The 24,631-nt window shown below is 39.5% G+C and overlaps 1 protein-coding gene across 4 annotated transcripts in view; it reads right to left on the reverse strand.

The window, feature by feature from the left end:
• Window positions 1-24,631, reverse strand: part of wdpcp (WD repeat containing planar cell polarity effector) — an 87,016-nt gene that overhangs the window by 37,519 nt on the left and 24,866 nt on the right. For 3 of the 4 annotated variants that reach the window (XM_008428892.2, XM_017309196.1, XM_017309197.1), the window contains 7 exons: window positions 23,946-23,990; window positions 19,287-19,337; window positions 15,666-15,736; window positions 14,745-14,804; window positions 13,628-13,742; window positions 7,097-7,233; window positions 2,726-2,917 (listed from right to left, as the gene is read on the reverse strand). In XM_008428892.2, coding sequence (XP_008427114.1) covers window positions 2,726-2,917; window positions 7,097-7,233; window positions 13,628-13,742; window positions 14,745-14,804; window positions 15,666-15,736; window positions 19,287-19,337; window positions 23,946-23,990 — 671 coding nt within the window. Of the gene's footprint in view, window positions 1-2,725; window positions 2,918-7,096; window positions 7,234-13,627; window positions 13,743-14,744; window positions 14,805-14,949; window positions 15,542-15,665; window positions 15,737-19,286; window positions 19,338-23,945; window positions 23,991-24,631 lie in introns of those variants that run through there. The other variant, XM_017309198.1, reaches the window with a different exon arrangement.

The following is a 24,631-nucleotide window of genomic DNA, read 5'->3' on the forward strand; positions in this document are numbered from 1 at the left end:
GCATACAAGAAAATAGTGTTTTCATTACAGTTTTTCAAAATACGGCAACAACGGACAGGAGAACAGCGACATCATCTGATTTTGCTGTCTGTCTGTTCATTGAATACTGAAATAAACCAAATTAAAATAATTAAAAAGTTGAGCTTTCTGTTCATTTTTGTTAATTTTATGGCAGAAAATATGACGCAAACACAGATAAAACAACATCACAAGAACGGAAGAAAAGTGCTCTCATAAACATAAAAAACAAACTGAAGATATAAAATATGTTTGTTTTGTTTAGAAAGCCCTTAAATCATGAAGTTCCTGGAAATGTTTTGTGCAAGCTTATTTGTTTGGCAAAAACGATGGAGAGAAGGGTGAAAAGAGAATGATTAAAAATGCTAACCGCATGCATTAAACTGTATGTTTTCCTCTTCACCTCTCCTTACTGTGTGCTTTTGGCTCCACTTATCAGCATGGGGAGTTTGTGTGGTGGAGTGGAGGTGGAGGGGGGTTTACGAATTAAGACCACATACGAAAGAGAGAGAGAAAAAAAATCAGACTTTTTTTTAATGCCGAGAGACCGGCTAGAAAATTGGCTTAGCGCTTGCAGATAGTGAACTGAACAAAAGGAACATATATATGAGCTTGAAGTGATTGAAGTAGCTGGCGTCTCCCGCCGTTTGATTCCTGCCACGGCTCTTACATAAACTGCTCGCTTAATTTCACACCGCGCATCTGAAAAATGACAACAAACGCTTTCATTAGAACGCGATGCCGCAGACTTTAATGTTCTAGAGGCGACGAGGATGGAAGGGAAGGGAAAGGAAAGGAAAGGAGGAGGAGGACGGTGGGGGGAAGGATGTCGGAGGAAGACGGAGAGGACTTAAAACTTGGTGAAGGAGTGTGATAAATGTAGAGTGCCTTCCCGCCCCAAAAAAAACAACAAGCAGCAGCAAACAACATCTGCTCTGATTATTTCATATTCATGCGCCCCCTTTCCCTCCTACACCTTCCCTCAGTCTCTCCTGCATGAATTTATTTGTCCTGCATCCAGTTGCTAATACATATCCCCCCCCCCTCTCCCCTCTTTTCCTCTTGCTGCTCTGGTGAATATTTTGCATCTGTTTAACCGGGTAGCGGCGGAGCTAAGCTCGGTTTGGTAACGTGGGATCTTTCATGTGATTTCGGCGCAAGGCCAATCCTGAACTGATCCTTCATCATGGGTACGGTTTTGCCACAGGCCAGCCAACGTGCATGTGTGAGGAAACCGGGGGACGTGTAGGCGTTCTTTTTTTTTAATTTCACATGGTGATGCACAGAGGTGCAACAGAGGTACCACCCTTAAGGTGACTAACACACCGTTTCCAATCCCCAATCCGTGACGACACGAGTCTCGGCTCAAATCTGCAGCTTTTATTTTCTTTGCAGTGCAGAGTCTGGAGGAAATGTATGTAACTGTAGTTATTAATGCAATACAAGCATCGAAAACCTTCTGATTTAAGAACTTTTGTCATCCACTTTGCAGATTCAAGCTTTTTTAAGGCTTGTTGTCTCATAGCTTTGACTGTGTCTGGTGTTTTTAACATTTACAAGAAACACTTGAGTTCAAAATAAGTTATGTTCAACATACTGTGAGCTGATAATGACCGGTGAGGTCACAAAAAGCTTAACTTAAGAAAATGATCAAGCTAGTCTTCATGAAGTCATCAATAACTGCACACAAAATGTCAAGCAAACAGGTGAATGCAGTAACAATTACATACCTTGACATTGTAATTGTTCAACTTTTTACTCTAGTGTATATGACTATTAGGGTGTTTTCACACCTCACTGGGTGTCCGGTAGTCTCGGTTCAATTCAGGACCAATGTTGCAATATTTGTTACATTTTCAGCTGGTGCGATTCGCTTTCACATTCCTCTGCGTCACATCAACCAAATCCTTTGAAACACCTGTCCCCCCCTTGTGGGGCACTGCACTAAGAACCACTGAAGGAAACAACATGGAAATCTCTGAATAAGACACTGAACACCACTTCCTTCTTCCCTAAATTTAAACAAAAATGGAGTGATGTCAGATTTCAGAAGTTGTAGGATTTCTCTTTTTCGTTGGTAAAATACCACAAATCATTTCCTCTGATTTGTGGTCTTGTAAGGTTTGTAAGTGGACCAGAGTTCGCTTTTTTTGGTTAACATCAGAGTTTGATTCCACAATGTGGAATGTCTTTGAATGTCTTAATAATCTACTCCAGGTGTCTGCAACCTGCAGTGACTCTTTGGGCCTTTTTATTTTTTTGATTCTCTTTATTTTGATACATAAAAAACATATGCATACAAGTTGGGGTTTTTTTTTTCATACACTTAAGCAACTTCTACTAGTTTGAGAAATTTTGGGAGAACATACAGTATAAAGTTGTTGTTTTTTTTTACTTAAATGCAAATTATTTATATTTTACAGACAGTTTTGTCTTAATTACAGTCCTGACCATGTTCCTTCAGCAAATGGTCTTTTTCTAAGTCAGTGTACTGCAGTTAACAATTAATCAATTACTTAAATAGTTGACAATTATTTCAGTAATTGACTCATCATGATTAATCCGATTAATCGTTTCAGTCCTACTTACAAGCCTTGTCTGGTTCTAGGCTTGAAATGATAGATACATACAGTGTGTGTGTGTGTGTGTGTGTGTGTGTGTGTGTGTGTGTGTGTGTGTGTGTGGGTGTGTGTGTGTGTGTGTGCACCTTGAGTCCTTCAGTAGGTGAGCAGCTTATCAGGACCAGATTGTTTTTGTGCGTGTCTGTGGGAGTCCATGGCCACATCCCCTCGCTGAGCTCGTCCAGCGTCCACCAGCAGAGCGCCACATCCTGGAGACGGCTGAGAGCTACACGCCTGCGAAGTCCTCCACCCGGCCCGCCCACCTCCACACACATCACCTAGAAGCAGCAGCACACAAACATACACTTGTGCACTGAGAAGGGGTCAAGAAGCCCGCAGAATCAAAACAAATCTTCAGGGGAAGTCGTTAGTTATTAATCCATTTGGATTTGCGTTCCTGGTCTGCTGTTTGGACACCTCAGGGCGTGGACACCTCCACCGCTGCAGACCCTGATGCCTCTCTTGTCCTTCCCCCGTTCTGTTTTTGTTGATGTCTGAGGTTGTGTTTTATCTTCCATTATTAATGTCTGCGTGGGCTTGTTGTTTTAGCGATGTGCATATTTTTTAGGAAGGTCCGCCACGCTCTACGGGCCACAACAAAGAGACACACAGTAATGAGCTCTCGTGGCGCTTAAGGGAGGGGGGGCACGGGGGCTGGAGGAGCGCACACACTCACAAAAAACACACATATGTAAGTTTGTGCATGTATGTGCATAAATGTATGTGTAGCTGCAAGCAGAAGCAGAAAGGTGTTTAAAAAAATGCTTTCAAAGACGTACACACACACACACTCAGGTGATTTTAAAGCTGGTGAAATTACACTTTGACCTCATCATTACATTCAGTATGAAGCAAAACGAATGGCTTACATGCACAAACACACACATGAACCCGGCCTCTAACATGCTGCAGAAGAGTAGTTAGAAAGTGGCAAACAAGTAGGAAAAAAGAGAACAACTGAAGATGACTGGTGTTTGTAACACTTTCACTTGTCAAAACCAATTTTAGCCAATTCTGATTGGGAGTTAAAATGTAAGAAAAAGAAGTTCATAAAAAGTTTCTTTTATACTTTTATTTCAGGAGCAGAGGCAACTTGCCACATGTGTAGCAATTTGTCTTTTTCCGCAAAAGACAAATTGCGATAACATAAGATATTATCGGTGACTTTTTACCAAGAAAACATGACCCACTGAAATACTGAACTAGACCTTGTTGATTTCTGTTTGTCAACAAGGTAGAAAGTTGGATTACCCAAAAATGTACCATCTCAACAACATGGCTTTATTTTAAAAAGTTACATCCGTCAACATCAGCTTTTCTACAATGAAATAATTCACGTCATGAAGATTTTACCAGAATATTGTTAAGCTAAAATGTTCTCCATTATTTTAAACAATAAGCACCACTGAATGATTTACTAGAACTAAAACTTTGAATACCTGCCACTTTACCCAATAGGTTAATATTTACAGTTGTGGAAGGGATTCTTTGCAGTACTGATATCATGTACAGCGTTATTGTAACAATAATGTGCAGCAGATGAATAGTAACTACATACATCAACGCAAAAAAAATGTTTAGGAGTATTTTTGACGTTTTTACTTTTACTTGAGTAATACTGTTATGAACTGTTGCTATTCAAGTAAAATGCCTGGATACTCTCCCCACTGCAAGGAACTTCACTGAATGAAGAACAGACATGTTTTATCCAAAAATACACCAGACACAGACCTGCTGTTCATGATGTAGTGACACCTCTTGTTTATGCACAAGCTTTGTTCTGATGTTATTTACTGTCTTCTGTGCCATTTGCAGATCAAGAAGATACAGTAAGTTTAGTTACTTTGTTCTAACACACATGATACACATATTACCTACTATAAATACTAGTTTAAAAAGTTTCATACAGAAAATAATTTGATTTGGAAAAGTGTTTCTTCTCTATTTCATAACTGTGTTATTTATGACTTTTTATGTTTTCTCTCAGAACTGAATCGAAAACATCTCACTGATGCTGAAAACTGCTAATTGGAGGCTTCTCTCCGCAAGACCGTCCACACCGAAGAGTGGCGTTGTCAGAGCAACCTGATGGCATTCTGCACACTGCAAAAACTTACTAAATCTTACTAAGTATTTTTTTCTACTTTCTAGTTCACATTTCAGTACACTTGAAATAAGACAAAACTAACATAAAAGAAACTTTTCAGTATGATACAAGACTTTCTTTTAAGCAAATAACTTCTTAAAATTGAGGAAAAGGTTCTAGCTCCACAGGCTAGAAGACGTGTTTCCCAAGTTAAATAATCAGCTAGTGAAACTACAATTTTTTTAAATCAATGTCAATAAATTCTTGACTTAAAACAAGCTCCCATATCTTGCTGAAAAGTTAGTTATGCGTTAGCTTTGCCTTATTTCAAGTGTACTAAGATATTTGCACTAGAAACTAGACAATGGTAAAAGTTTGTGTTTTTGCAGCACATAGTGGTACTTTGTTTTTCTTGGAGTAATGAAGAGTGATAATGAGGAATGAGGAAAATGTGTTTGAAAAAAAAAAGATAAGACTGGAGTTTGAACATGGCTGGAAAAATGAACAGAAAATACAAAAAGCAAACATGGAGAAAAGGGATCTTGGATCAATTTAATTTTTTGAATATATAATAAATGGATAATTGACTAAACAAATGTTACTGTTCACATTAAACTGGCACCAAAGATGCATGTTGTCAGGAGGAGGAATATGGAAATATCTCTTTACAAATGAATGTATCAGCACAGAAAAGGGGTTAAAAGCCTAAGAACTTGCAGGAATCAGTGCGCTGCCTTGTATGAGTAGAGAAGATTTGAGATGCAGCGGTCCATGTCTGCCCTCCTTGCTCCCTGAGGGGGGCAGAATTTTCTTTGGACACAAAATATGCCTGTGAATGATGGAAGTACATGTGATGATAAAGGGAACAAATAGTTTTTCCCCGAACAGCTGAACAGGAGATCACTGACAGATTAGAAATGAAAAAGAAGGGGAAAAAAATATCTAAAAATCACTGGGTTAATAACACACTCTATCTGTACCACCCGCATGCCCCCCTCCGTCCCCACCCATCTCCTTGCTCTTCAATTTTTTTTTTTTTTCTGCTGGCGTTTGCTGGTCAGCAATAATCAAAAACCACTTTCTGTGGGCCGGATTAGTTTAGCCCCCCCTACTCTCCCTTTTCCAGCTTAGCCCACTGGACCAGGGCAATGTGTTTGTGCGTGGGTGTGTGTGTGTGTTTGTCGGTGGAGGGTGGGATGAAGAGTGTTTCCGCGCTCACATGTGTGCATGTTGCAGGTTACATGTATGTGTGTGCGTGTGCGTTGACACTGGTGCGCAGGGGTGTGCAGAATGGAGTGGTGCTGGTGATGAAGGTGGCGCCTTATCAGGACTCTGCTTCTGGAAACAGACGCTCGGCGGGAACGATTGCATTGACGCACACACGCAGTCGTGGCAGTTGGCGCGCGTCTTCCACACACACACCTTGACGAAAAGGGCCTGGCAGTAATGTGATAATGCCTGGTTTAGCTGTTAGGAGCTACAGAGGGAGGAGACTGTTTTTAGGGAAGAGGAGGGCTGCTCTTGATCAGATCTATTACCAGCATCTATTAAAGTCAATCCAGACCAGAGTGAAATACATACATGAGAGAGTTGAAGAAGGCATATCAAAATATAAATATTCATCAAGCTCAATATTAAACTGCATCTGGTCTCAAACTGGTTGTTCTGTCTAAAAATGACATTTTTGCAAGAGTGACTGTGTACTAAGTTTACACCCAATGAGCCGTTTCTTAGCTGTTTGGTTTTAAATAGGTAAGGAAGCAATTTAACTCTTTCTTTAGAAGTTGAAAGTATGATTAATAAGACAGCGTTTTAGGTCCACTGTACATAGAAAAAAAGGAGGAAGTACATTTCTGCCAAAACAAAATTTTTTGAAATTAATCTCAGAAATTGTACAAATGTACATTTCTGAGTTTCAATCTCCCAAACTTGTTGACTTGAAATTCAGAAAGTTTGAGATTAATCTCAGAAATTGCGTAGACAAAATTGGGAAAAGTTTGAGTCAACTAATTCTAAGAGTATCTAACTCCAACTCTAAAGTAGTTAGATGGTTTGTTAGTTCATCCAATTCTACTCTATATAAATGAAACAATATGTATTCAGCACCCAAATTTAAACTACTGCCACTTATCAGATGTTTAATGTTTTTGAGAAACATGACCTGATTTCATGTGATAGTAATCCAAAAGAAAACTTGAGGGTGTTGGAGATCAGGTGAAATGAAGAAAAAAAATTGCCCAAGGATAGAGAACAAAAACATGACACCTTTCCTTTTTGTCTCATTGGATTTCTCCTCCTCTTTTATGCTCGCTAAATTCAACCTGAAAACATACACACACGCGCGCACACACATCAATGCGGCCTTCTGTACCTTGATTTCAGAAGATGAGAGTTTGTCTGTTCGCCTGCCAGTCTCCAGGGAATCCTGGCTCTTCTTGTTCAGGTAGACGCCGGCGACCTGGCTCTGCTCCAAGAAAGACAGCAGAACCAGTCGATCGCTCAGCACCGCTGGAAATGACATCACCACACTCAGTATCACAACCCTAAACTGAAAGGACAACAGCAGCTTTAAACAGCAGAGAGGACACTTAAAGAAACCATAAGATCGCCTGGCACAGTCAGTTACTGAGAATTAATAAATACTTTCATATTTATTGGTTAAAAACAAAGATAATATAAATAATCCATCCATATCGAAAAACTTTAAATTTATAGCTCGTCCTTTTTGCTTTGTTTAGGTATTATTGCAATAATATTACAATGTAGTGGATGCTATGGCAACCTGACACCTTGTTTCAAAAATACTTTGTAGAAATACTTTTCACTAAAGTTACCACTGTAAGTCTTTTGGCTTACAGTTTTAATATGTTTTCTTCTAAAAACAGAAATATTTGGAAATTCTTCACTACTAAGCAGCTTGACCTCAATCAGAATGGTAAAATCTTCAAGTTACATCAACGTTTACCAATTGGATTTAGGTCTGGACATCGACTTCTGACAGTTTATCAATCACAGAACAGTTTAGCATCAACATACATTAAAGACTTGATGTTGTATCAACCTTCAAGACTTCTCAGGTCTTTTGGTTCTGGTTCTGCTCTGCATCCAGAACCAAACATGGAGATGGAGCATTCATCTTCTATGCACCACAAATCTGGAACAAACTTCCAGGAAACTGCAAAACCTCCAAAACACGGAGATCCTTTAAATGAAGGCTAAAATCCCACGTTTATAACTGCCTTTGATTAATAACAACTGGAACACTGATCAACATACTTGATGTGTATTTGCTTAGTGGTTTTGATGATGGCATTTGATAAAATGTAATGTTTATCGCTCGTTTCATGAATGGTTACTGTATTATGTTTTTACGGCATAAAGTACTTCGAACTGCCTCGTTGCTGAAATGTGCCATACAAATAAACTTGAACTTGACCTGGGGCATTCTAACACCTAGATATGCTTTGATCGAAATCATTACATCGCAGTTGCCACTGAATATCTAAGAGTCACTTTCCATTTTTAAAGTGAGTCTCTGCCCAAGTCTAAAGTCTTTTTCAGCCCCCAACAGGTGCTCTTCAAAGACTGCCTTGTATTTATCGACTCTGACTAACTTGCCTGTTCTTGCTGAATAGAAGAATACCCACAGCATGATGTGGCCACCACCACTGAGCACTTGAGGTTAAGTGTGGTGTTAGTTTTGGCTCAAATTATTGAGAATATAGGCCAAAAAAGTTTTTTTTTGTTTAATCTGGGTAGAGCTTCTGCAGCACATGACCTCTTATGGCTTTCTTCTAGGTCAGATTTGATCCCTGTGTTTGCTTGTTTTTTTAATAAATATTTTTCTGGTTACCTTTACACTGTTCAGTTAGTGTTCGGTGTCCAACATTTACTTTTTCTGCTTCCTTTATACACATTTTTTCCTCCTTCCTCTCCAACTTTTTTCCAGTGTTCTTTGTAAAATACACACTTTTAAACAGTAGAAGAACACACTTGATCCTGTTCAACTCTTTCTGGAGCTGCATGGAAACGCTGATTACCAATTAAGCCCCCCCTGCGTACCCCACCCTCTCCTTCAAATTAATCTGTTTATGAAACCAATTAAATGGAAAAGAGGGGAGGGGTGAGAAGGGGGTTGCTACACATGTCTCTCAGAAATCCTGCTTTGAGTTGAACGGGTGAGGCTGCACCCCGAGATTTAAACATCTAACCGGCAATTAACCGTGCCGTGTGTATTTATAAACAGGAGGATATTGGCGGGATTGCGCTTCGAATCATCCTGTTGTGTGGAAATTTTCGAATTAATATGCTAATTTTCAAGAGAGTAAAGCAAACATGGCTTGAAAAAAAAAAACATAAAAAAAAAACTAGCATCTTAAATCAGGTCAACAGAGTCTGTCAGTTGGATTATACAGTAAAGAACTGGTTCAAAGCTAAACCGTTACAAAAAAAAAACAAAAAACATACGGCCATTAACGAGCCTTAGCTTTTAGAAACAACATTTAATGCAATAGTAAGCGTCTTTGTGATAGATTACAGACGAATCAAGTTAAATGCAGTTTAGTATTGATCTCCGTGGGTGTCTATAAACGGGATTAAGCATAATCCCATTCTTTTCCAAACCAGGCCGAGGTCCAATCTGGGGACCAGGTGGCTGATTTGGCATTAGGGGCCAGAATTGCGTGACCCGTCCACGAACAGCTCCCAGACTCACACACACACGCACACACGCTGAAGGAGCTCGTTGTGGTGTGTATGTAGTCACATGGGCAGAAAGCTAGATAAGCATTTACACTTGGAGGTCTGCAACAATATTTTATGTATGCACATTCACTCACACCAACACATGCACAAAATGCATCCAGTCAAATGCAAAGAGCAATCTCATCACGCACACACAGACAAAACCACACACGCACACAGAGCCCCCTAAATCCATTTAATGCCATCTCCTCTGCAGCATGTTGACATAAGAGGCCAATGGGCTTAAGCAAAGCACATTTAAACATGGGGAAATGAAACCTGCTATGAAAAATCACTTAAGGATGCTTAATCGTGCAGCATATGCTCAACTTGGCCCAGCCGTCGGCCAATGGAAACCTGTAATACTTTGATACGGTAGAATATTGGTAATCTGCCGCTCAGTGTGATGCAATCGGAGCTCGTTGTTCCAACAGGGTTAAACTGGCCTCTAGGTTGCAAAGTTTAAACCAGAACAGCAAACAGTGAGACTTCCAAAAAGAAAATAAAAGAAAAAGAAAACCGACTGGCTTTTTTCTTTCAACCTTTAAAAAAAATAGAAAAAAGAAACCGGTCTGTAGTTTGGTTGAATCCGTGCAAATTGGAGAAAAAGGGATTTTCTTCTTTATCCAAAAACTCACAACCTCTTTCCGCTTTACAAAGTTGAAAATAAATTGCCATTGCAAATCATGTTGTAGCCTAATTTCAAATTCAGCTACAACTGTGACGCTTAGTCAGTTGAAAGTAAATCAATAAATGCAAAATTTCTAAATTATGTCAGCAACAGATATGACAGAAAATTACAAGTTTTTTTTTTCAGTTAAAACATTAAAGGAGCAGTACTATGTGAAATCAACTTTTTTGAGCTTTACATCATTTTATGTTGTTATTCCCTAATCAAAAACATACCTTCAGTGTTGCCCTTGATTCTTCTAGGCATGTTTAAGAAACCCTTAAATCTCCATGACAAACATTCAGGTGTGCAAAATGCCTGGTTGGACCTAGCTCCACTGGAGCTGCAGTTTCGGAGCTTCCAAGTTTCCACTTCACAGATTAGCCCTCCCCCAGGCCTCCCCCACTCCTTCAGACTAGCAGCAATTAGCAACCATCAAGTGGAACTGTTCATCATTATATGAGCTACTTCCCAGTACAAGGCTGGTAAAAACATTGGTTTGGGGTTATTAGAGGAGCGCTGTTGGGATGACTTCCCGAAAACAAAATTTCAGAAAGATCAGGAGTTTCTTAAAGAGACAGAGACTCATTTTCATGGCATTAAATTATGAAGTCAAATTCCTTTTACGTCATATTTGATATATGTAGCATTTTTATAAAAACTGAAGGAACATAGTTACTTAATAGTGCTGGCACTATGTGCCTGGAAAACACTTAATACTTCCCCTTTAAAATAATAATTTTAAGGTCTGAGTCGGTTTTGAAATTTCTTTTTATCCAATTAAATTATTTAAAAACTTCCATGCCAAACAGCTTCAACCATTTTAAATTGTAAATGCAAACAGATGAGCTCCATATACACTAATAGGAATTCACTCTACTCTGCATTCTGAATAACTGAACTGACATAATTTTTTTTTTGTATCTTGACTGATACAAAAAAATGGGATCGGTGCATCTCGACTGAAATATTTTAGATTTACATCTTAATAAGTCTCCTCTCTCAGCTACAATCCTGAACTTTGTCAACAAGGTCAAAACTAACTTGACGGATATTATCTTTTATGTTTGCTAGTTGAAAATATTGTAAATTCAAATTTGAATAATGAAAGTTCTACACTACTAGGCATAACCACTCAAACACCCACACACGCGCACGCACACACACGCACGCACACACACACATGCGCACGCACGCACACGCACACACACACACACACACACACACACACACACACACACATACCCTCGCACGCACACGCACACACACACACACACCCCCACACACGCGCACACACACGCACACCCCCCCCCACACACGCACGCACACACACACACACACACACACACACACGTATACAGGGATCACAACTCAGTTGATATTGTAAACGGTTCCAGTAATGATAAATGTGTTGGACGTTGCGATCTGGTCTGGCTCTCTGCTGTTAATTGTCTCAGCCTAATTTAACAAGTGGCAGATGTGAGAACCCCAATCTGACTGCAACCCCCCCGCACCCCATCCCGCACAACACACACACGCACATGTACACAAAATCCCCGGAACCCACCCTCTCACAACCATTACTCTAATAATTAGTGCCCTCTGAGGCTTTGAATGAAGCACAGTGGGAGGCGAGTGTGTACCTGAGTGTGTGCAAGTCTTTTTCTTTTAGGTGTGTAAATGCAAGTGGACATACAGTAAGTGTTTGTTGGCCTATGCAAAAGGGAAAAAGGATGTGTGTGTATGTAATTACACGGGTGTGCTATGTGTGCACTGTGGGGGCTTTATCAAGTGTCTCGAGACCCCAGGCGGAAGTGGGGAGGGCGGTGTTATGAACAAATAATTGATACAGAAAGAAAGAAATAATTAGCAGATTTGGGCCGTTGTCCACAGCCTCTTATTCTCTCCTGCCAGGTCTGCAGAGTGAGGGAGCCCAGAGCAAGGGGAAGGTGAGGTGGGGGGTGCACGGCACTCCCTGGAGTAACGCGCGATGGAGGGAAAAACACTGATGGATGCTCTTAAGGGAAGGCCCCTGGACACACGCAGCACAAAAGGATTTGCCCGCAATTAGCTAGCAAGAGCCGCCTGGCTCACCTGTGGCACCTGTTATGGTGCGAGGCGCCGCCTGTGTGAGAGAGCGACTGCGTGACAGAGTGTGGGGTAGTGTGTGGTGGATGTGGAAGTGCATGCACAGGGAGCGCAGGAGTAGGCAAACAGTCAGCACCGACGGGGCGAGAGAAACCGAGCGGATGATGATGATTTTTAAACACCAAACGTTTGAATTAAAACCCCCCCAAAAAAGCCAAAAAAGTATTGAAATACATAAGAGCATTCTGACAAATAAGGACATATAATAACTCAATTTTAGAGAAAATAAAAAGAACTGTGCATTATCTACAAATTTAATGTCCCAATTGTAGAATATTTCTACAATTTTTCCAGATAAGTGGAGCATAAAAACTGAAAGCTGAAATACATTGCTAAAAACTAAAAGCTTGAGAATTTATTAAAGTGATTCTACACTGCACAAACACAAAATCTTATCAAGCATCTTTGCTCTAGTTTCTAATGCAAATATCTTAGTTGACTTGGAATAAAACTAACTAATAAATAACTTTTCAGCAAGATGTAGGAGCTTATTTTAGGTAAATATTTCCTTAATATTGACCTGTTGGCAGATTATTTCACTTATAATAAGGGAAAAATGTACTGCTATATGTGAAATAATTTGCCAATAGAGCAAGTACTTTTTCATCAATATTAAGGAATTATTGACTAAAAACAAGTTCTTATAACTTGCTGAAAAGTAACTTGTAAGTTAGTTTTGTCTTAATTCAAGATTACCAAGATATTTGCACTAGAAACTAGACCAAAAATACTTGGTAAGATTTTGTGTTTGCAGTGTACATTCAGAATTATTGGGTGAATCATTTTAGTCTTAAGTTGAGATTCAGGACAGCAGTATAGGAAAAGCCATTAGTCATCGACATTCTTCAGTCCATTGAAGGGTAACATCAACAATCTTGTTTCATTGTTGTTGGAGAATCTATCAAAAAATTGTCATTTTTTAAATCAAATGTTGCAACAACTTTTCAATAAGAACAGGTGAGATTAGCAGATTCACAACCACAATACTTTCTCTTGGCAGGATTTTCTGGATATTTTTCCAATTTACTCTGCAACATTTTCTCAGCGGCTGAGAGAAAGTAAAGCTTTCGCTTTCAGTGTAATAGTATCTCAAGACTTTTAACCGTTTATGTCTACCATCATTTTATCTATTAGCCTTAAGTGAGTTTTTGTAGGAAACTGAGCTGTAAGGCTGGACTGTACTGCAGTAATAGGTAAAACTGTATTTATCACGAGCTAAGACTGAATTTGATTCCATCTTCGAATTCTGGGTTTTATTTGGTTCATTGTGGACTTGGGATGGAAATAAGTAGGTTAATAGTGATAAATAAATGAGAAACTCTTAATCACAGTACAACTCACCATCAGTCACAGTGTTGGCAGGAAGTCGACCCACTAACGTGCGGTCTACACACACTTGATCGAGTTGAGGTCCTTTGAGGGTGACAGTCACCAGCACTCCATTGCTCAACATCATCTGCATACATCACAATGCAGCTGACAGGTTAACGTTTACAGTGATCCCTCGTTTTTCGCAGGGGTTACGTTTTGAAAATAACCCGCAATAAGTGAAATCTGCGAAGTAGAGTTACCTTTAGTTTTTACAATTATTATTATTATTATTATTATTATTATTATTATACAGCATAATTAAATACTCTACATTGAAAACAAAGAAAAAAGCCTGTTTTCAGGTCAGCGGATGTCTGTGCTCATCAATCGGGCCTTAATGTGATCCAGAGTCGTGTCATTAAAGCGTCTCCTCCAACCTGCCCCGAGAGATTCACAGCTGTATCTACGGCAGAGCAACGGATCTCGTCAAGCGAGCCTCCGGTCGGGTTTTGCGCTGCCTCTGGCCACAGTTGTTTCCAGCAGGCATTCAAAGTTTTCAGCTTTCATCTCCTGAATGACCAATCTGTATTACTTATATTTAAATACCGTAACGTTATTAGCACATAGGTAGAGAAGGAGCTTGGAGACTGTTTAGCCAATCAGGATGCAGAACATAAGGCACTGTGAAAAAAACTGCACAAAAAAATCCGCAAAGTAGCGAGACCGCGAAAGGTGAAGCACGTTATAGCGAGGGTTCACTGTATCCCAGTTTATTTTGGTGCAATGCTTTTAAATGTTTGGCTTGTCATAATGAATATCCTAGTTAAAGGTAATGAACTAGGTAAGATGTATGTTTTCTGCAGGGTGGCTTAAAAATCTATCACGAGATTAAAATAAAAAAAAGATCAGATTTGCTTTTAAGGTTTTTGACTTTTTGTTTTCAAATATTGTAATATTAGTTTCTCATAATGAGCTTACAATAATGATTTTACTGTCCAGTTTAGCTCTTTCACTGATGCGCACTAACAGGTGCCTGTGTGTGTGTGTGTGTGTGTATGCGTGTGTGTGTGTGTGTGTGTGTGTGTGCGTGTGTGTGTGTGTGTGTCTGCTTGAACCCAGAAGGTGCTGAGCTGGGAAGGGTGTGTACCTGGCAGCAGTACTTGCTTCTCCATCTGGTGTGAATGCAGGTGTTGCTCTGCAGCAGCTCCTGAATGGACATAATAGAGAAAGTGTAAGGCAAAGAGGGCACAGAACTTTGCTTCAACAATGCAATAATTATAGAAAACCCCAGAAAATGTTTGAAAGAGACACTGAAAACAAAAGGGAAACAGTCCGTTTGTGGTAGTAGATACCTGTCCCGACAAGTGCTCACTCCAGCAGTTCCTGCTAACCGAGGGGCGGGTCCAGGGGGGCAGGGGGGAACGGATGCAGGTAACCACTGCTTGCTTGCATGTGTGTGTGCGTGCGTGGGTGAGTATGCGTGTGTGTGTGAGTGTAAGGTCAGTCATTCCTGCAACATTCCAGGCCCAGCTGGGGTGATTGGATGGGAGGAGAGAAGGTTGGAGAGAGAGGAGGTGTGCTGGGTGTTTCTGGTTTCAGACAATGGTTACGGGTGAGAGGAGGGAGGTGGTTGGGTTGGTTGAGTGCGTGTGTGTGTGGATAACAGCCACAGACAGGTTCCAACAAACAAAGCTAGGTCTGTACTGCCACAAGTACAGAGGGGAAGACAGGAGAAGGAGGTGAATGAGGAAGGTGGAAGAGAAGGAGGGAGGAAGGGAAAGAAAGGGGAGGGGGGAGTCCGTGGCCCCCTGATCCCCTCAAATATCCCGTCCGATGACAGAGGTCGGCCGAAAGAGAGGCGATGAGAGAGGAGAAGGAGAGAGGGAGAGACGAGGACAAACGAGGACGACGGGGGAAGAGCGAAGGCAGACAGAGAATGCCCCTATTTGTTAATCAATCAGCCGTTTCGGAAAGGGAAAACGGCAAAAATCCCCAGAGGGGAGGAAGAAGAAGAAGCTGGAGAGAGGGGTGGTGGTGGTGGGGTTTTGGAGAGGTGGAGTGAGGTTACCTCCAACTCCTTCAGCGAGTTGCGCAGCTTCTCCGGCCGGCGGTTCTTGGGGGTCCGCGAATAGCCTCGAGCTACGGAGGGGAGAGTGGAGAGATCGTGTGACCGATCGTTTAATCGCAGAGGAGAGGGATACTCTTTAAAACAACACCCCTGGGAATCCCGGGGAATGTAGGGAAAGAATTTAATAACTTGGTTGCAATTTAAGCATAAAAAGGTGGAATAAAGGTGATGTGGAATGAAAAGATGAAGGCTGATGAAAATCTGGTTCAGTTTTTAAAGTCTCAATGAAACCAAAAAGGGGCAATGAGTGCAGAAATAGTTTAGGTTTAGTTGGTTTTATTCATCAAAATGGTTTCAAGGTGAAGTTTAGCTGATTTCTTTGTCTTCTGAACAGACACAAATTGATTACTATTTGAGTCACATTCTCCCCATACGTCACTCCCCCCATTCAAATCCTTTAGACTAGCCAGCAGCAATTAGCTAAGATAATTATACAAGATACTACTCAGACTGATTTTGCTCCATATCAACCATTTCTGTACTGATAGGCATAATTGTTCTGCCGCCAACTTGTTTAAAGTTTACTTGCAGAGTTTTCTTTTGAAATTTTCTGGTATTTCAAAGAGTTCACGATGCTGTGCACTCCAGCAAGGTTCTCTGGGCCTTTGAAAGACAAAATAGCCCTCAGCATCACAGATCCTTCACCATACTGAGGTACTTCTCCACATGTTCATGATTTCTCTTATGCCAGACCCAGTTGGAGGGTTTGTTGCCGTAAAGCTAAACCTTAGTCTTATTTCACTGAAGGACATGTTTCCGATTAAACTAAAGTTGAGCAAATCCTACGTGTTCATTACTGAAGGTAGGACAGATAAAGGTTTTTAGGCTAAGAAAAACAGGGTTATGGATTACTCATTAGAAATTACCATTAACTCTTATCATCTTAACAAAAGTATTACATAAAAACACAAAAAAGATTTAATCAAGATGTGCATTACAGGAATTTTAGGGACGCCAATAATGTTGCTACTGATACTTTTGTTAAAAACAATTATTTCTACATAATTCAAACAATTTTTCTATACTTTCAGCATCGCTACTGCAATAAACGTTTTCTACACACATACGATCGGTGCCGATAGTATGAGTGTAGTGGGGAGTGTAAATTAACATGGTGTTTTGAATCAAAGCTTCTTACAATAGGAGCCCTTATTTTCTTAAAACTGTGATTATGTAAGAAGAAATATGAAAAGCACAATCTACAATTCATTAAAGTTTCCATAAAACGTAACGACAAGCAACAGATTATTCATACCAAACGACTGACCACAAAATTATAAAAACTGGCAAGGTTAATTTTCAGTTTTATCATCAGGTACTTGTAAACTAAAACAAGCTTTCTTAATTATGGAACCTTTAACTGGGAGTATTTTGAGATTTAGCATTATATAATCAGACATATTTCTAAAACTTCTTAAAGGTATTACTGAATAGGTTAAATTACATTTTAAAATGCAGTGGTTCGCAAAACGTGTTCATCTTACATCTTTCACATTTTCATATCAGATAAAAATAATTTGAATAGGTACAAAACACTATTTTCTTTTATTAAAGGGAAAACCAGCATGACTCTATATGGATTTATAATCTCTCCCTTGCCAAATCATAAATTATTCGTAATTAGCCTAGTTTTTTGTCACATCCAGGTCTATTTGTTGTCAAACCTGTAGAATCAAGAAAAATCTAAACTTGTCTGGCAACATGGAAAAGCAAGGCCCAAAGCACCGTTGACCGGAAAAACACGCAGACTGTCCAACAACTGCCAAAGAAAGACTTTATTATCTCTAAAACTAATATGTATGGAAACTCGTGAGAGAAAAGTGAGGGTTTTCTTCCTACTAGTCTGAAATTACCAGCTTTTCAGATGAAGAACATAATACCAGCAGCAGTGGTGTGCGTGGTGGTGGTAGTGTCATGGTGTGGGGCTGTTTTTCAGCTTCAGAACCCATAGGGTTTCCTGTAATTGGGAAAACCATATATTCTGCTCACTACTGGTATCAGTTTGTGACCTAAGGCTCAGACTCCTTTGTGTTATGCAACAGTCTAAATCCCACCAGCAAAACTGCCTCTATACGGCTACAAAAGCAAATGAGTTTTGGAGTGGTCTAGTTAAAGTCTAACTCAAAGTTAAACAGGTCGTTTATATGAAAAAAACCTCCAAAGTGGCTGAATTAAAACGATTCTGCAATTAAAAATAAAACTAAATCCCTCTGCAGGGACATCAGCCATTCCAAACCGAGGAACGGGACAAGCAGTCACTGAGTTACTTTTTCACATAGATTCATTTCAGTAGCTTTTTCCTTAAGATTCCTGCTTTTTATATTTATTCAGATACTCTTGGTCTGATATCCAATTTGGTTTGATGATTAAAAAAGAAAGCAAATAGTCTTCCTAGCTCAATATTGAGGATGTAACAGAGAGAGACTCATGCTAGAATGTAAAAACACAAAGTCTTACCAGGTAACTTTTGTCTGGTTTCTACTGCAAATATCCCAGTACACTTCATTATTCCATGTTATAAGTGAAGTTATCTGCCAGTGGAACCACCACTTTTCCGTCAATATCAAAGAATTATTGAATTAAAATGATCTCCTATTTCTAGCTGAAAAGTTACATATATAGTTAGTTTTGTCTTATTTCAAGTGCACCCATATATTTGCCCTAGAAACTAGACCAAACGATTCTGTGTTTTGGCAGTGTAAGACAATCTCACTCCAAGTTTGTAATCCAAGTAAAATCACAAAAGCATCTATAAAACACAGCTGCATATCTTTTTTTTCTTCACTAAATATTCAACCGGAAGCACAGAGTAATTTTAAAACATACGGAGCGATCTTTGCGGAGAGGTGGATATATTTATTCTTGGGGACTTGTGGCGTGTTTGAGTTATCTCTAAAATGCAACCTCACAGTTTGTAGCACATTTCTCAACGTGTGTACCACACCAATGCCCTTTCATTTAATTTCCTAGCCCTCTTCCTCCCATCTCTGGAGGTTAAACAGACAGAAAGATGCATATAAAAAAAAAGAAAAATAGTTAATTGAATTTGAGCATCTGCCTCTGCCCGCACACACACACACACACCCCCACACACACACACATATATATATATATATATACACACACATATATATATACATATATATACTGCAGATACATATAAAATTCAAGAGGAAAGGAGGCACCACTACTCTCACTGTGGTGCAATCACACGCTTATCTGTTTATTTTATAGTCTCTCATTTCATCTTTACAGAAAGAAGTGATTAAGGAGTAGAGTGCTCTATTAAAAAGAAGAAGAGGTAAACAGATGCATGCAAATGAGAGTGTGGAAGATGGGTGGTGGGGGGTGAGGCGAGGGCAGGGGGATGAGTGTTTGTCTTCTGATAAGGCTGTTTGTATTTCACTACTGAGTGAAATACAAACAGAGAGAGGGAGAGGAGGACAGTTCAGTGACCGATTTCTGGAAGATGGTCGACAATTTAGAGTCCGAACGTACACAAACGTAGTGGATATGTGGAGTAAATTGATTGTTTTGCGAATTGCTTCTTTGTGAACTTACCTTCACAGAACTGGAATTTCTCATTGTAGTAGTGATGCTCCAGGGGATTGGCTGGAGGGGAGGAAGAGAAAGGCCAAGTGATTTATACATTTAAAGAAGAAGATAAAGAATGGGTCTGGGTTTTCTATTTGGATGTAGCTAAATAAAAACACAGAAAGCTAAGCTGCGGCTCGACCGACACCCCCCCTCGGTTTCAAAAGGGAGGAGGGAGTGGGGTGGGGGTAGTTCACCTCTGGCAAAGTGCAACCCGTAACTGTGCCTCGTAGCCGGGCCGCCCCCGAGCATGAAAGTGGCCAGCCCGGTGGCCGGCCTCTCTGGCAGGCAGGAACACCTCCAGGATTAGTACTATTAATCAGATAAGGGGGTGAAGGGCCAGACAGGCCCAGACATGGGCACCTGCTCTGGGGCTGGATGAACGGGGTGGAGGGGGTGGTGGGCGACGGTGGTGGGCACTGGCAGCTGGGGACCCCCCCCTACCCCCTGGAGCCGCTCCAATGAGCCTGTGTCTCCCTCTAGTGGACGGAAGTGGAAGTAACGTTAAACCTGACAGTACAACCTTAGACTTGCAAACCATTGGCTGTTTCATTCTTAGTTTGAAGCAAAATGTTAAAATAAGATAAAACTGCTAAAAATGTCACCTTTATTTCTTTCTGTTGCATAGTGTCAAAATTCTCTAATGCTTTTATTAGATATTAGATTATTTCTTTTATATTATATTATCAAAACTTCTAAATAAATATATAGTTAAAAAAACATTTCCTGTTCCTTATTAGTCAATAATAGACTAAATCTAATTTATTTTTCTTAAAACAAACAAAATGGTCAAAAATGACATGAGTTATTCTTTTTTCTGAAGCGCCTTCTATGTTAATGGAGTTAGCTTTTGAATAAACAGTTAATGTTTGTGCTTCTATTTACTATACAATTAGAATGCATTCAGAAATCTTGTTAATAAGGCAGAAATATTTTGTGTTGATCCAAACTTTATTTATGTATTTGTGAAAATGTCATCATGGAAGGTAAAAGGAGGGTCTATCTGCATGAACTGTCATTGTAGTCCTGGGCCACAAAAGATCACTCAGAGTTCCCCCAAACGGCTCCCGAAGCGCACTTTGGACATCCCTGCTTTAGACTTGTATAAGATCAGATCAGTTGCTGAATCAGAGATGACAGAAAATCTATGAAATTAAGTATCAATCTATTGAAAAAAATTGAAGAAATGTCTCCTTTGGAAGCTTTCTTAAGCACTATGATCTAAAAGGAAACAAACATAAAATACCTTTACACTAAATTAAACCAAAAACACCTGCAAAACATTTAACAAAAGGTTCTCTAGAGTGAATAGAAAAGATGCCTTAGTTAAATTTACTTTACAGCTTTTTCTTTTTTATATTTAATTTGTTAAAGTCAACTGTTGTTAAAATTCACACAGATTTTCTGTAATTTGGTAAAGTGCTGAAAGTGAAGCCAACTCCTAACCTGGGCTATCAATACACTGCTATATGAGTGTTATGATGCTTCTGGATTGGGATTTGGCTACCCTGCTCTGCCTCTTCTCCCTCCCTCCTTCTCTCCTCCCTCTGCTCTGATATCAAGCTACACTTTAGTAATCCTCCAAATGAAAGGATTTGGGAGGAAGAAGCGCCGTCTCTCCACTGAAGATTGGAATGAAAAGAGAAGGCAGCTTCTAAGATGAGAGGAACGAGAGAGGCCTGCGACGATAGTAAAAGAGAGGACAAGGCAGGGGGACTTACTGTACACAGGACGAGAAAAATACTAAAGAAACACTTAAAAAGAGAAGAAACTGCTTGAAAGACTAAATATTTCCTGAAAAATGGAGAAAGCATTGTAGAAAATAAACAAAAATGAATGAAAAAAGGGCTCAATCATAGTATTTTTTTTAATTTAACAGTACATCAAATAACTAATTGAAATTTTATCATTTTAATGGAAAAATAAGAAAACAAATCATTGATGTATGATTATTTAATGTAAATATGGATGCTAAAATCTCAGTTCTAGTCTAGTCTAGTTCTAGTCACATTTTTACAAGATAAATAAATACATTTAGTTATATGGATTTGAAGAAATAAAGAAACGACAGAACCAAAGAAAGAGAAAAGAATGAAAGAAGCCTTTTCATTGGAGTTTCCCATTAATAAGTGTGAATATGGCACCTTTTACATGACCAGCTTGGTTAGTGATGACATTTAGTGGCTTGCACTTTTTGTGGAAATTGTCAGTGGTTTTCAAAATTATGTAGTCCATATTCCAATTTTCCAAGAAGCTGAAGTTTGGATATTGTTATCATTATTAGCAGCAAGCTATAATAATCAAGAAACTAAAGCTGGCAACCATTCAGATGTGCAAAACTCCTGGATGTCACACAGCACAGGACAAAAGATCCTCGAAGGAGTTTTGCAGTTTCCAAGCTTCACTGTAAATGCAAACATTGTATTTGATTGAAAATAGTAAGTAGTCTTGAATCAGTTTCATCAAATTTCTCACCAACTCCCTCTAATTGAGATGGGTTCAATTAGAAAGAGTAATAAGTATTTGATAATTGAGCTTTTTTTCTGCATTTTAACAAAGTGTTTTACTTGAGTTTTTCCTCCCTTTTCATGTCACTTTCTACTTCTCCCCTCACTACATTTCAGAGGGAAATATTGAACACTTTACATCAGTGTTTCTCAACCCTGGTCCTCACCGCTTGCCTGTCCTGCATGTTTTAGGCATTTCCTTTCTGCCACACACCTGAATTGTATATCTGGGTGATTAACAGGCTTCTGCAGTACTTGATGATCATGCAATCATTTGAATCAGCTGTTCTGGAATAGACGCACATCTAAAACATGCAGAGTAGGGGGGCGTGAGGACCGGAGTTGAGAAACCCTGCTTTACATCACTGTAACACTTCAGCTTTAGAATGAAAATCATGAAAAAAAATCTGGACCACATACCTTATTTGCATACAACTTATAAAGTCAGTTTGTCTTAGCTATTTACATTATGTACAGCTAAACAACATGTGTCAAGTTATTTTAGATTTGTAATACTTAAATCACGCAACAGCATCGCTAGAACTAGCAAATAAAAATTAGTTTGAGATGTTCAAGACGAAAACGTAGACTTCAAGGCTTCGTCGATGCAGTGAATTCATCAAGAATGAAGCCACTTGCAGGGCAGTTGAGCGCGTATTATTTATTTTTTAGCATTTACATTTGTAAAAAACTGCACCATGAGTGATTTGCATCCTCATTGTCATGACCACCCCACTCAGCCTTGAATATGATTGTGTTTATTTTACTTAAAAAGGTGAAAAAAACTGTCACTGTTTTCCATATTTTCTGTTAGAGTTTGAGCAGAGAAACAAATAAAAGTGTTTTAATCAAGCATTTTCTTTTTATATAATTAGTTTTTAGCTAAAAAAAACCTAAGTTTTAGTTATTGATCAAGTTATTACAACATACTCAGAATCAATAAGCTGACTTAAGTTACGGTCACTCAAATTGCACAAGTTAATGCAGCTCAAAATTATCAAGTTAGTCGAGTTGTGTAAACTTGCACGAACTAACATTTTAAAGTTTTAAAAAGTAACTTTTTTTGAGGCAATGTGTTTCCATAATGTTTTTAAGTAAGGTGAACTAATTAGATTTTACACAGAGCAGCTCTCTCCGCATAACACCCCTCAACTCCTTCAGACTAGCCAGTAGCAATTTGGAAACACCTTTTGTAACTGCAAATCTGCTGACCTCATTGTACAAGCTACTTCTAAGAGAAATGTTGGTAAAAACATTGTTAAAGGGTTAACAAGGGATGTCTTCCTGAAGGCGGAGCCTTTAAAGAGGCAGAGGACTAATTTCAAGGCGTTAAATTAGGAAGTAAAATTTATTTTTAAGTCATATTTGATATATACAGCATTTTATAACAACTTACGTCAACATAGCTACATGATTATGCTATGAAATTGCATAATTTCATAACTGCCCCTTTAACTTTTCTTAAAACATTGAATTACTGAAATAAAATAACCTTTCAAGGGTTATTTATATCAATATAGCAACAAGTGCTAAAATATCTTCCTTTTATTGAATTTCTGAGGCACAGCATATGGACTGAAGGACAAATAGGATTTTTTTTTGTTAGATGCATCATTTACTTAGTAAAAAAAATATATATAGACCATATTTTACTGCAGCGCTGCAGGCGAACGATCTTAGCACTTCCTGATTATTCGGAGAGCCTCATGGCCTCAGGGCCAAATAAGGCTGGACTGCATGGGGCTTCTTGCTATGTGATCTAGGAGAAAGTCAACAGTTTAGTTTTCCTATCGCTGCGTGGCAGGACCCCAGGGTCAACAGGAACACAGGGAGTGTAAAAGATAGAACCGCAGAGACCCTATAATCTGTGTGTGTGGTACGTGCATGTGTATATAAGGTTTTAGGGTGTAAATCCTTCATATTAATAGCCTTTGTGTGTACCCAGTGTATGTGTGGTTAGCGGCTGGAAGACTCCGAATCACGCTGGACCAATAATCTGTGTGTCAGCAGGCAGTGAAAAGCTCTTCTTTATATATAGGGAAATCACACACATTCCAAAAACAAGACACACGCAACTTATCTGAAACACAAACAGACATCCAATATAAACACTATTTACCTGGCTCTCCTTTATCGTAGTACTGATAGGTGCCAATATCTGTATCTGAGGGGAGAGAGAGAGAGAAGGAGGAGAAGGAAGTGAGATGAGCATCTCGCTGTCAGGGAAAAAGCAGAAGACAGATCAGCAATTTTGCACCGTGGGATAAACAATCACTATCAGCTAGTGGCCTGTCCTGTCTGCTAGCACTGCGGTTTAGATAAGACCCAATATGGAAGGTGGGAAAGAGAGGGGAGTGGGGCATCGGTGCGGGGGGTCAGAGACAGAATGGTGGGACATGCAGAGAGGTAATAATAACGACAGGAGTGTGCCTTAACCCATCCCACCTGAGGGACAAATCTGTAGATGCAGAGGATGTGCAGCTCCAGAAACGTATGGTCAACATATGCAGGGCATGCAACGAGCACAAACAGCCATACTGATAGATATGGAGACACAACACAGGCAAACTGCTGAGCTGAGGCGTTTTTTTTTTTTTTTTTTCCCAAGTGTTATTCCTGCAGGCCCCCCAAAACCATAAACAGCCAGTCTTAGATTTGCACAACACATCACTTCTTTATCACTCGCTCAACTGCTGTTGCTGCCTCTGCTGCTGCTCCTCAGGCAGGGTCATGCTAATACAACAAGCTGATGGTACACATACACACATACGTGCAAACACACAGAGATACACACACACATATATA

This window comes from Poecilia reticulata, linkage group LG15 (genome assembly GCF_000633615.1).
Source record: "Poecilia reticulata strain Guanapo linkage group LG15, Guppy_female_1.0+MT, whole genome shotgun sequence".
Classification (NCBI taxonomy): Eukaryota; Metazoa; Chordata; class Actinopteri; order Cyprinodontiformes; family Poeciliidae; genus Poecilia; species Poecilia reticulata.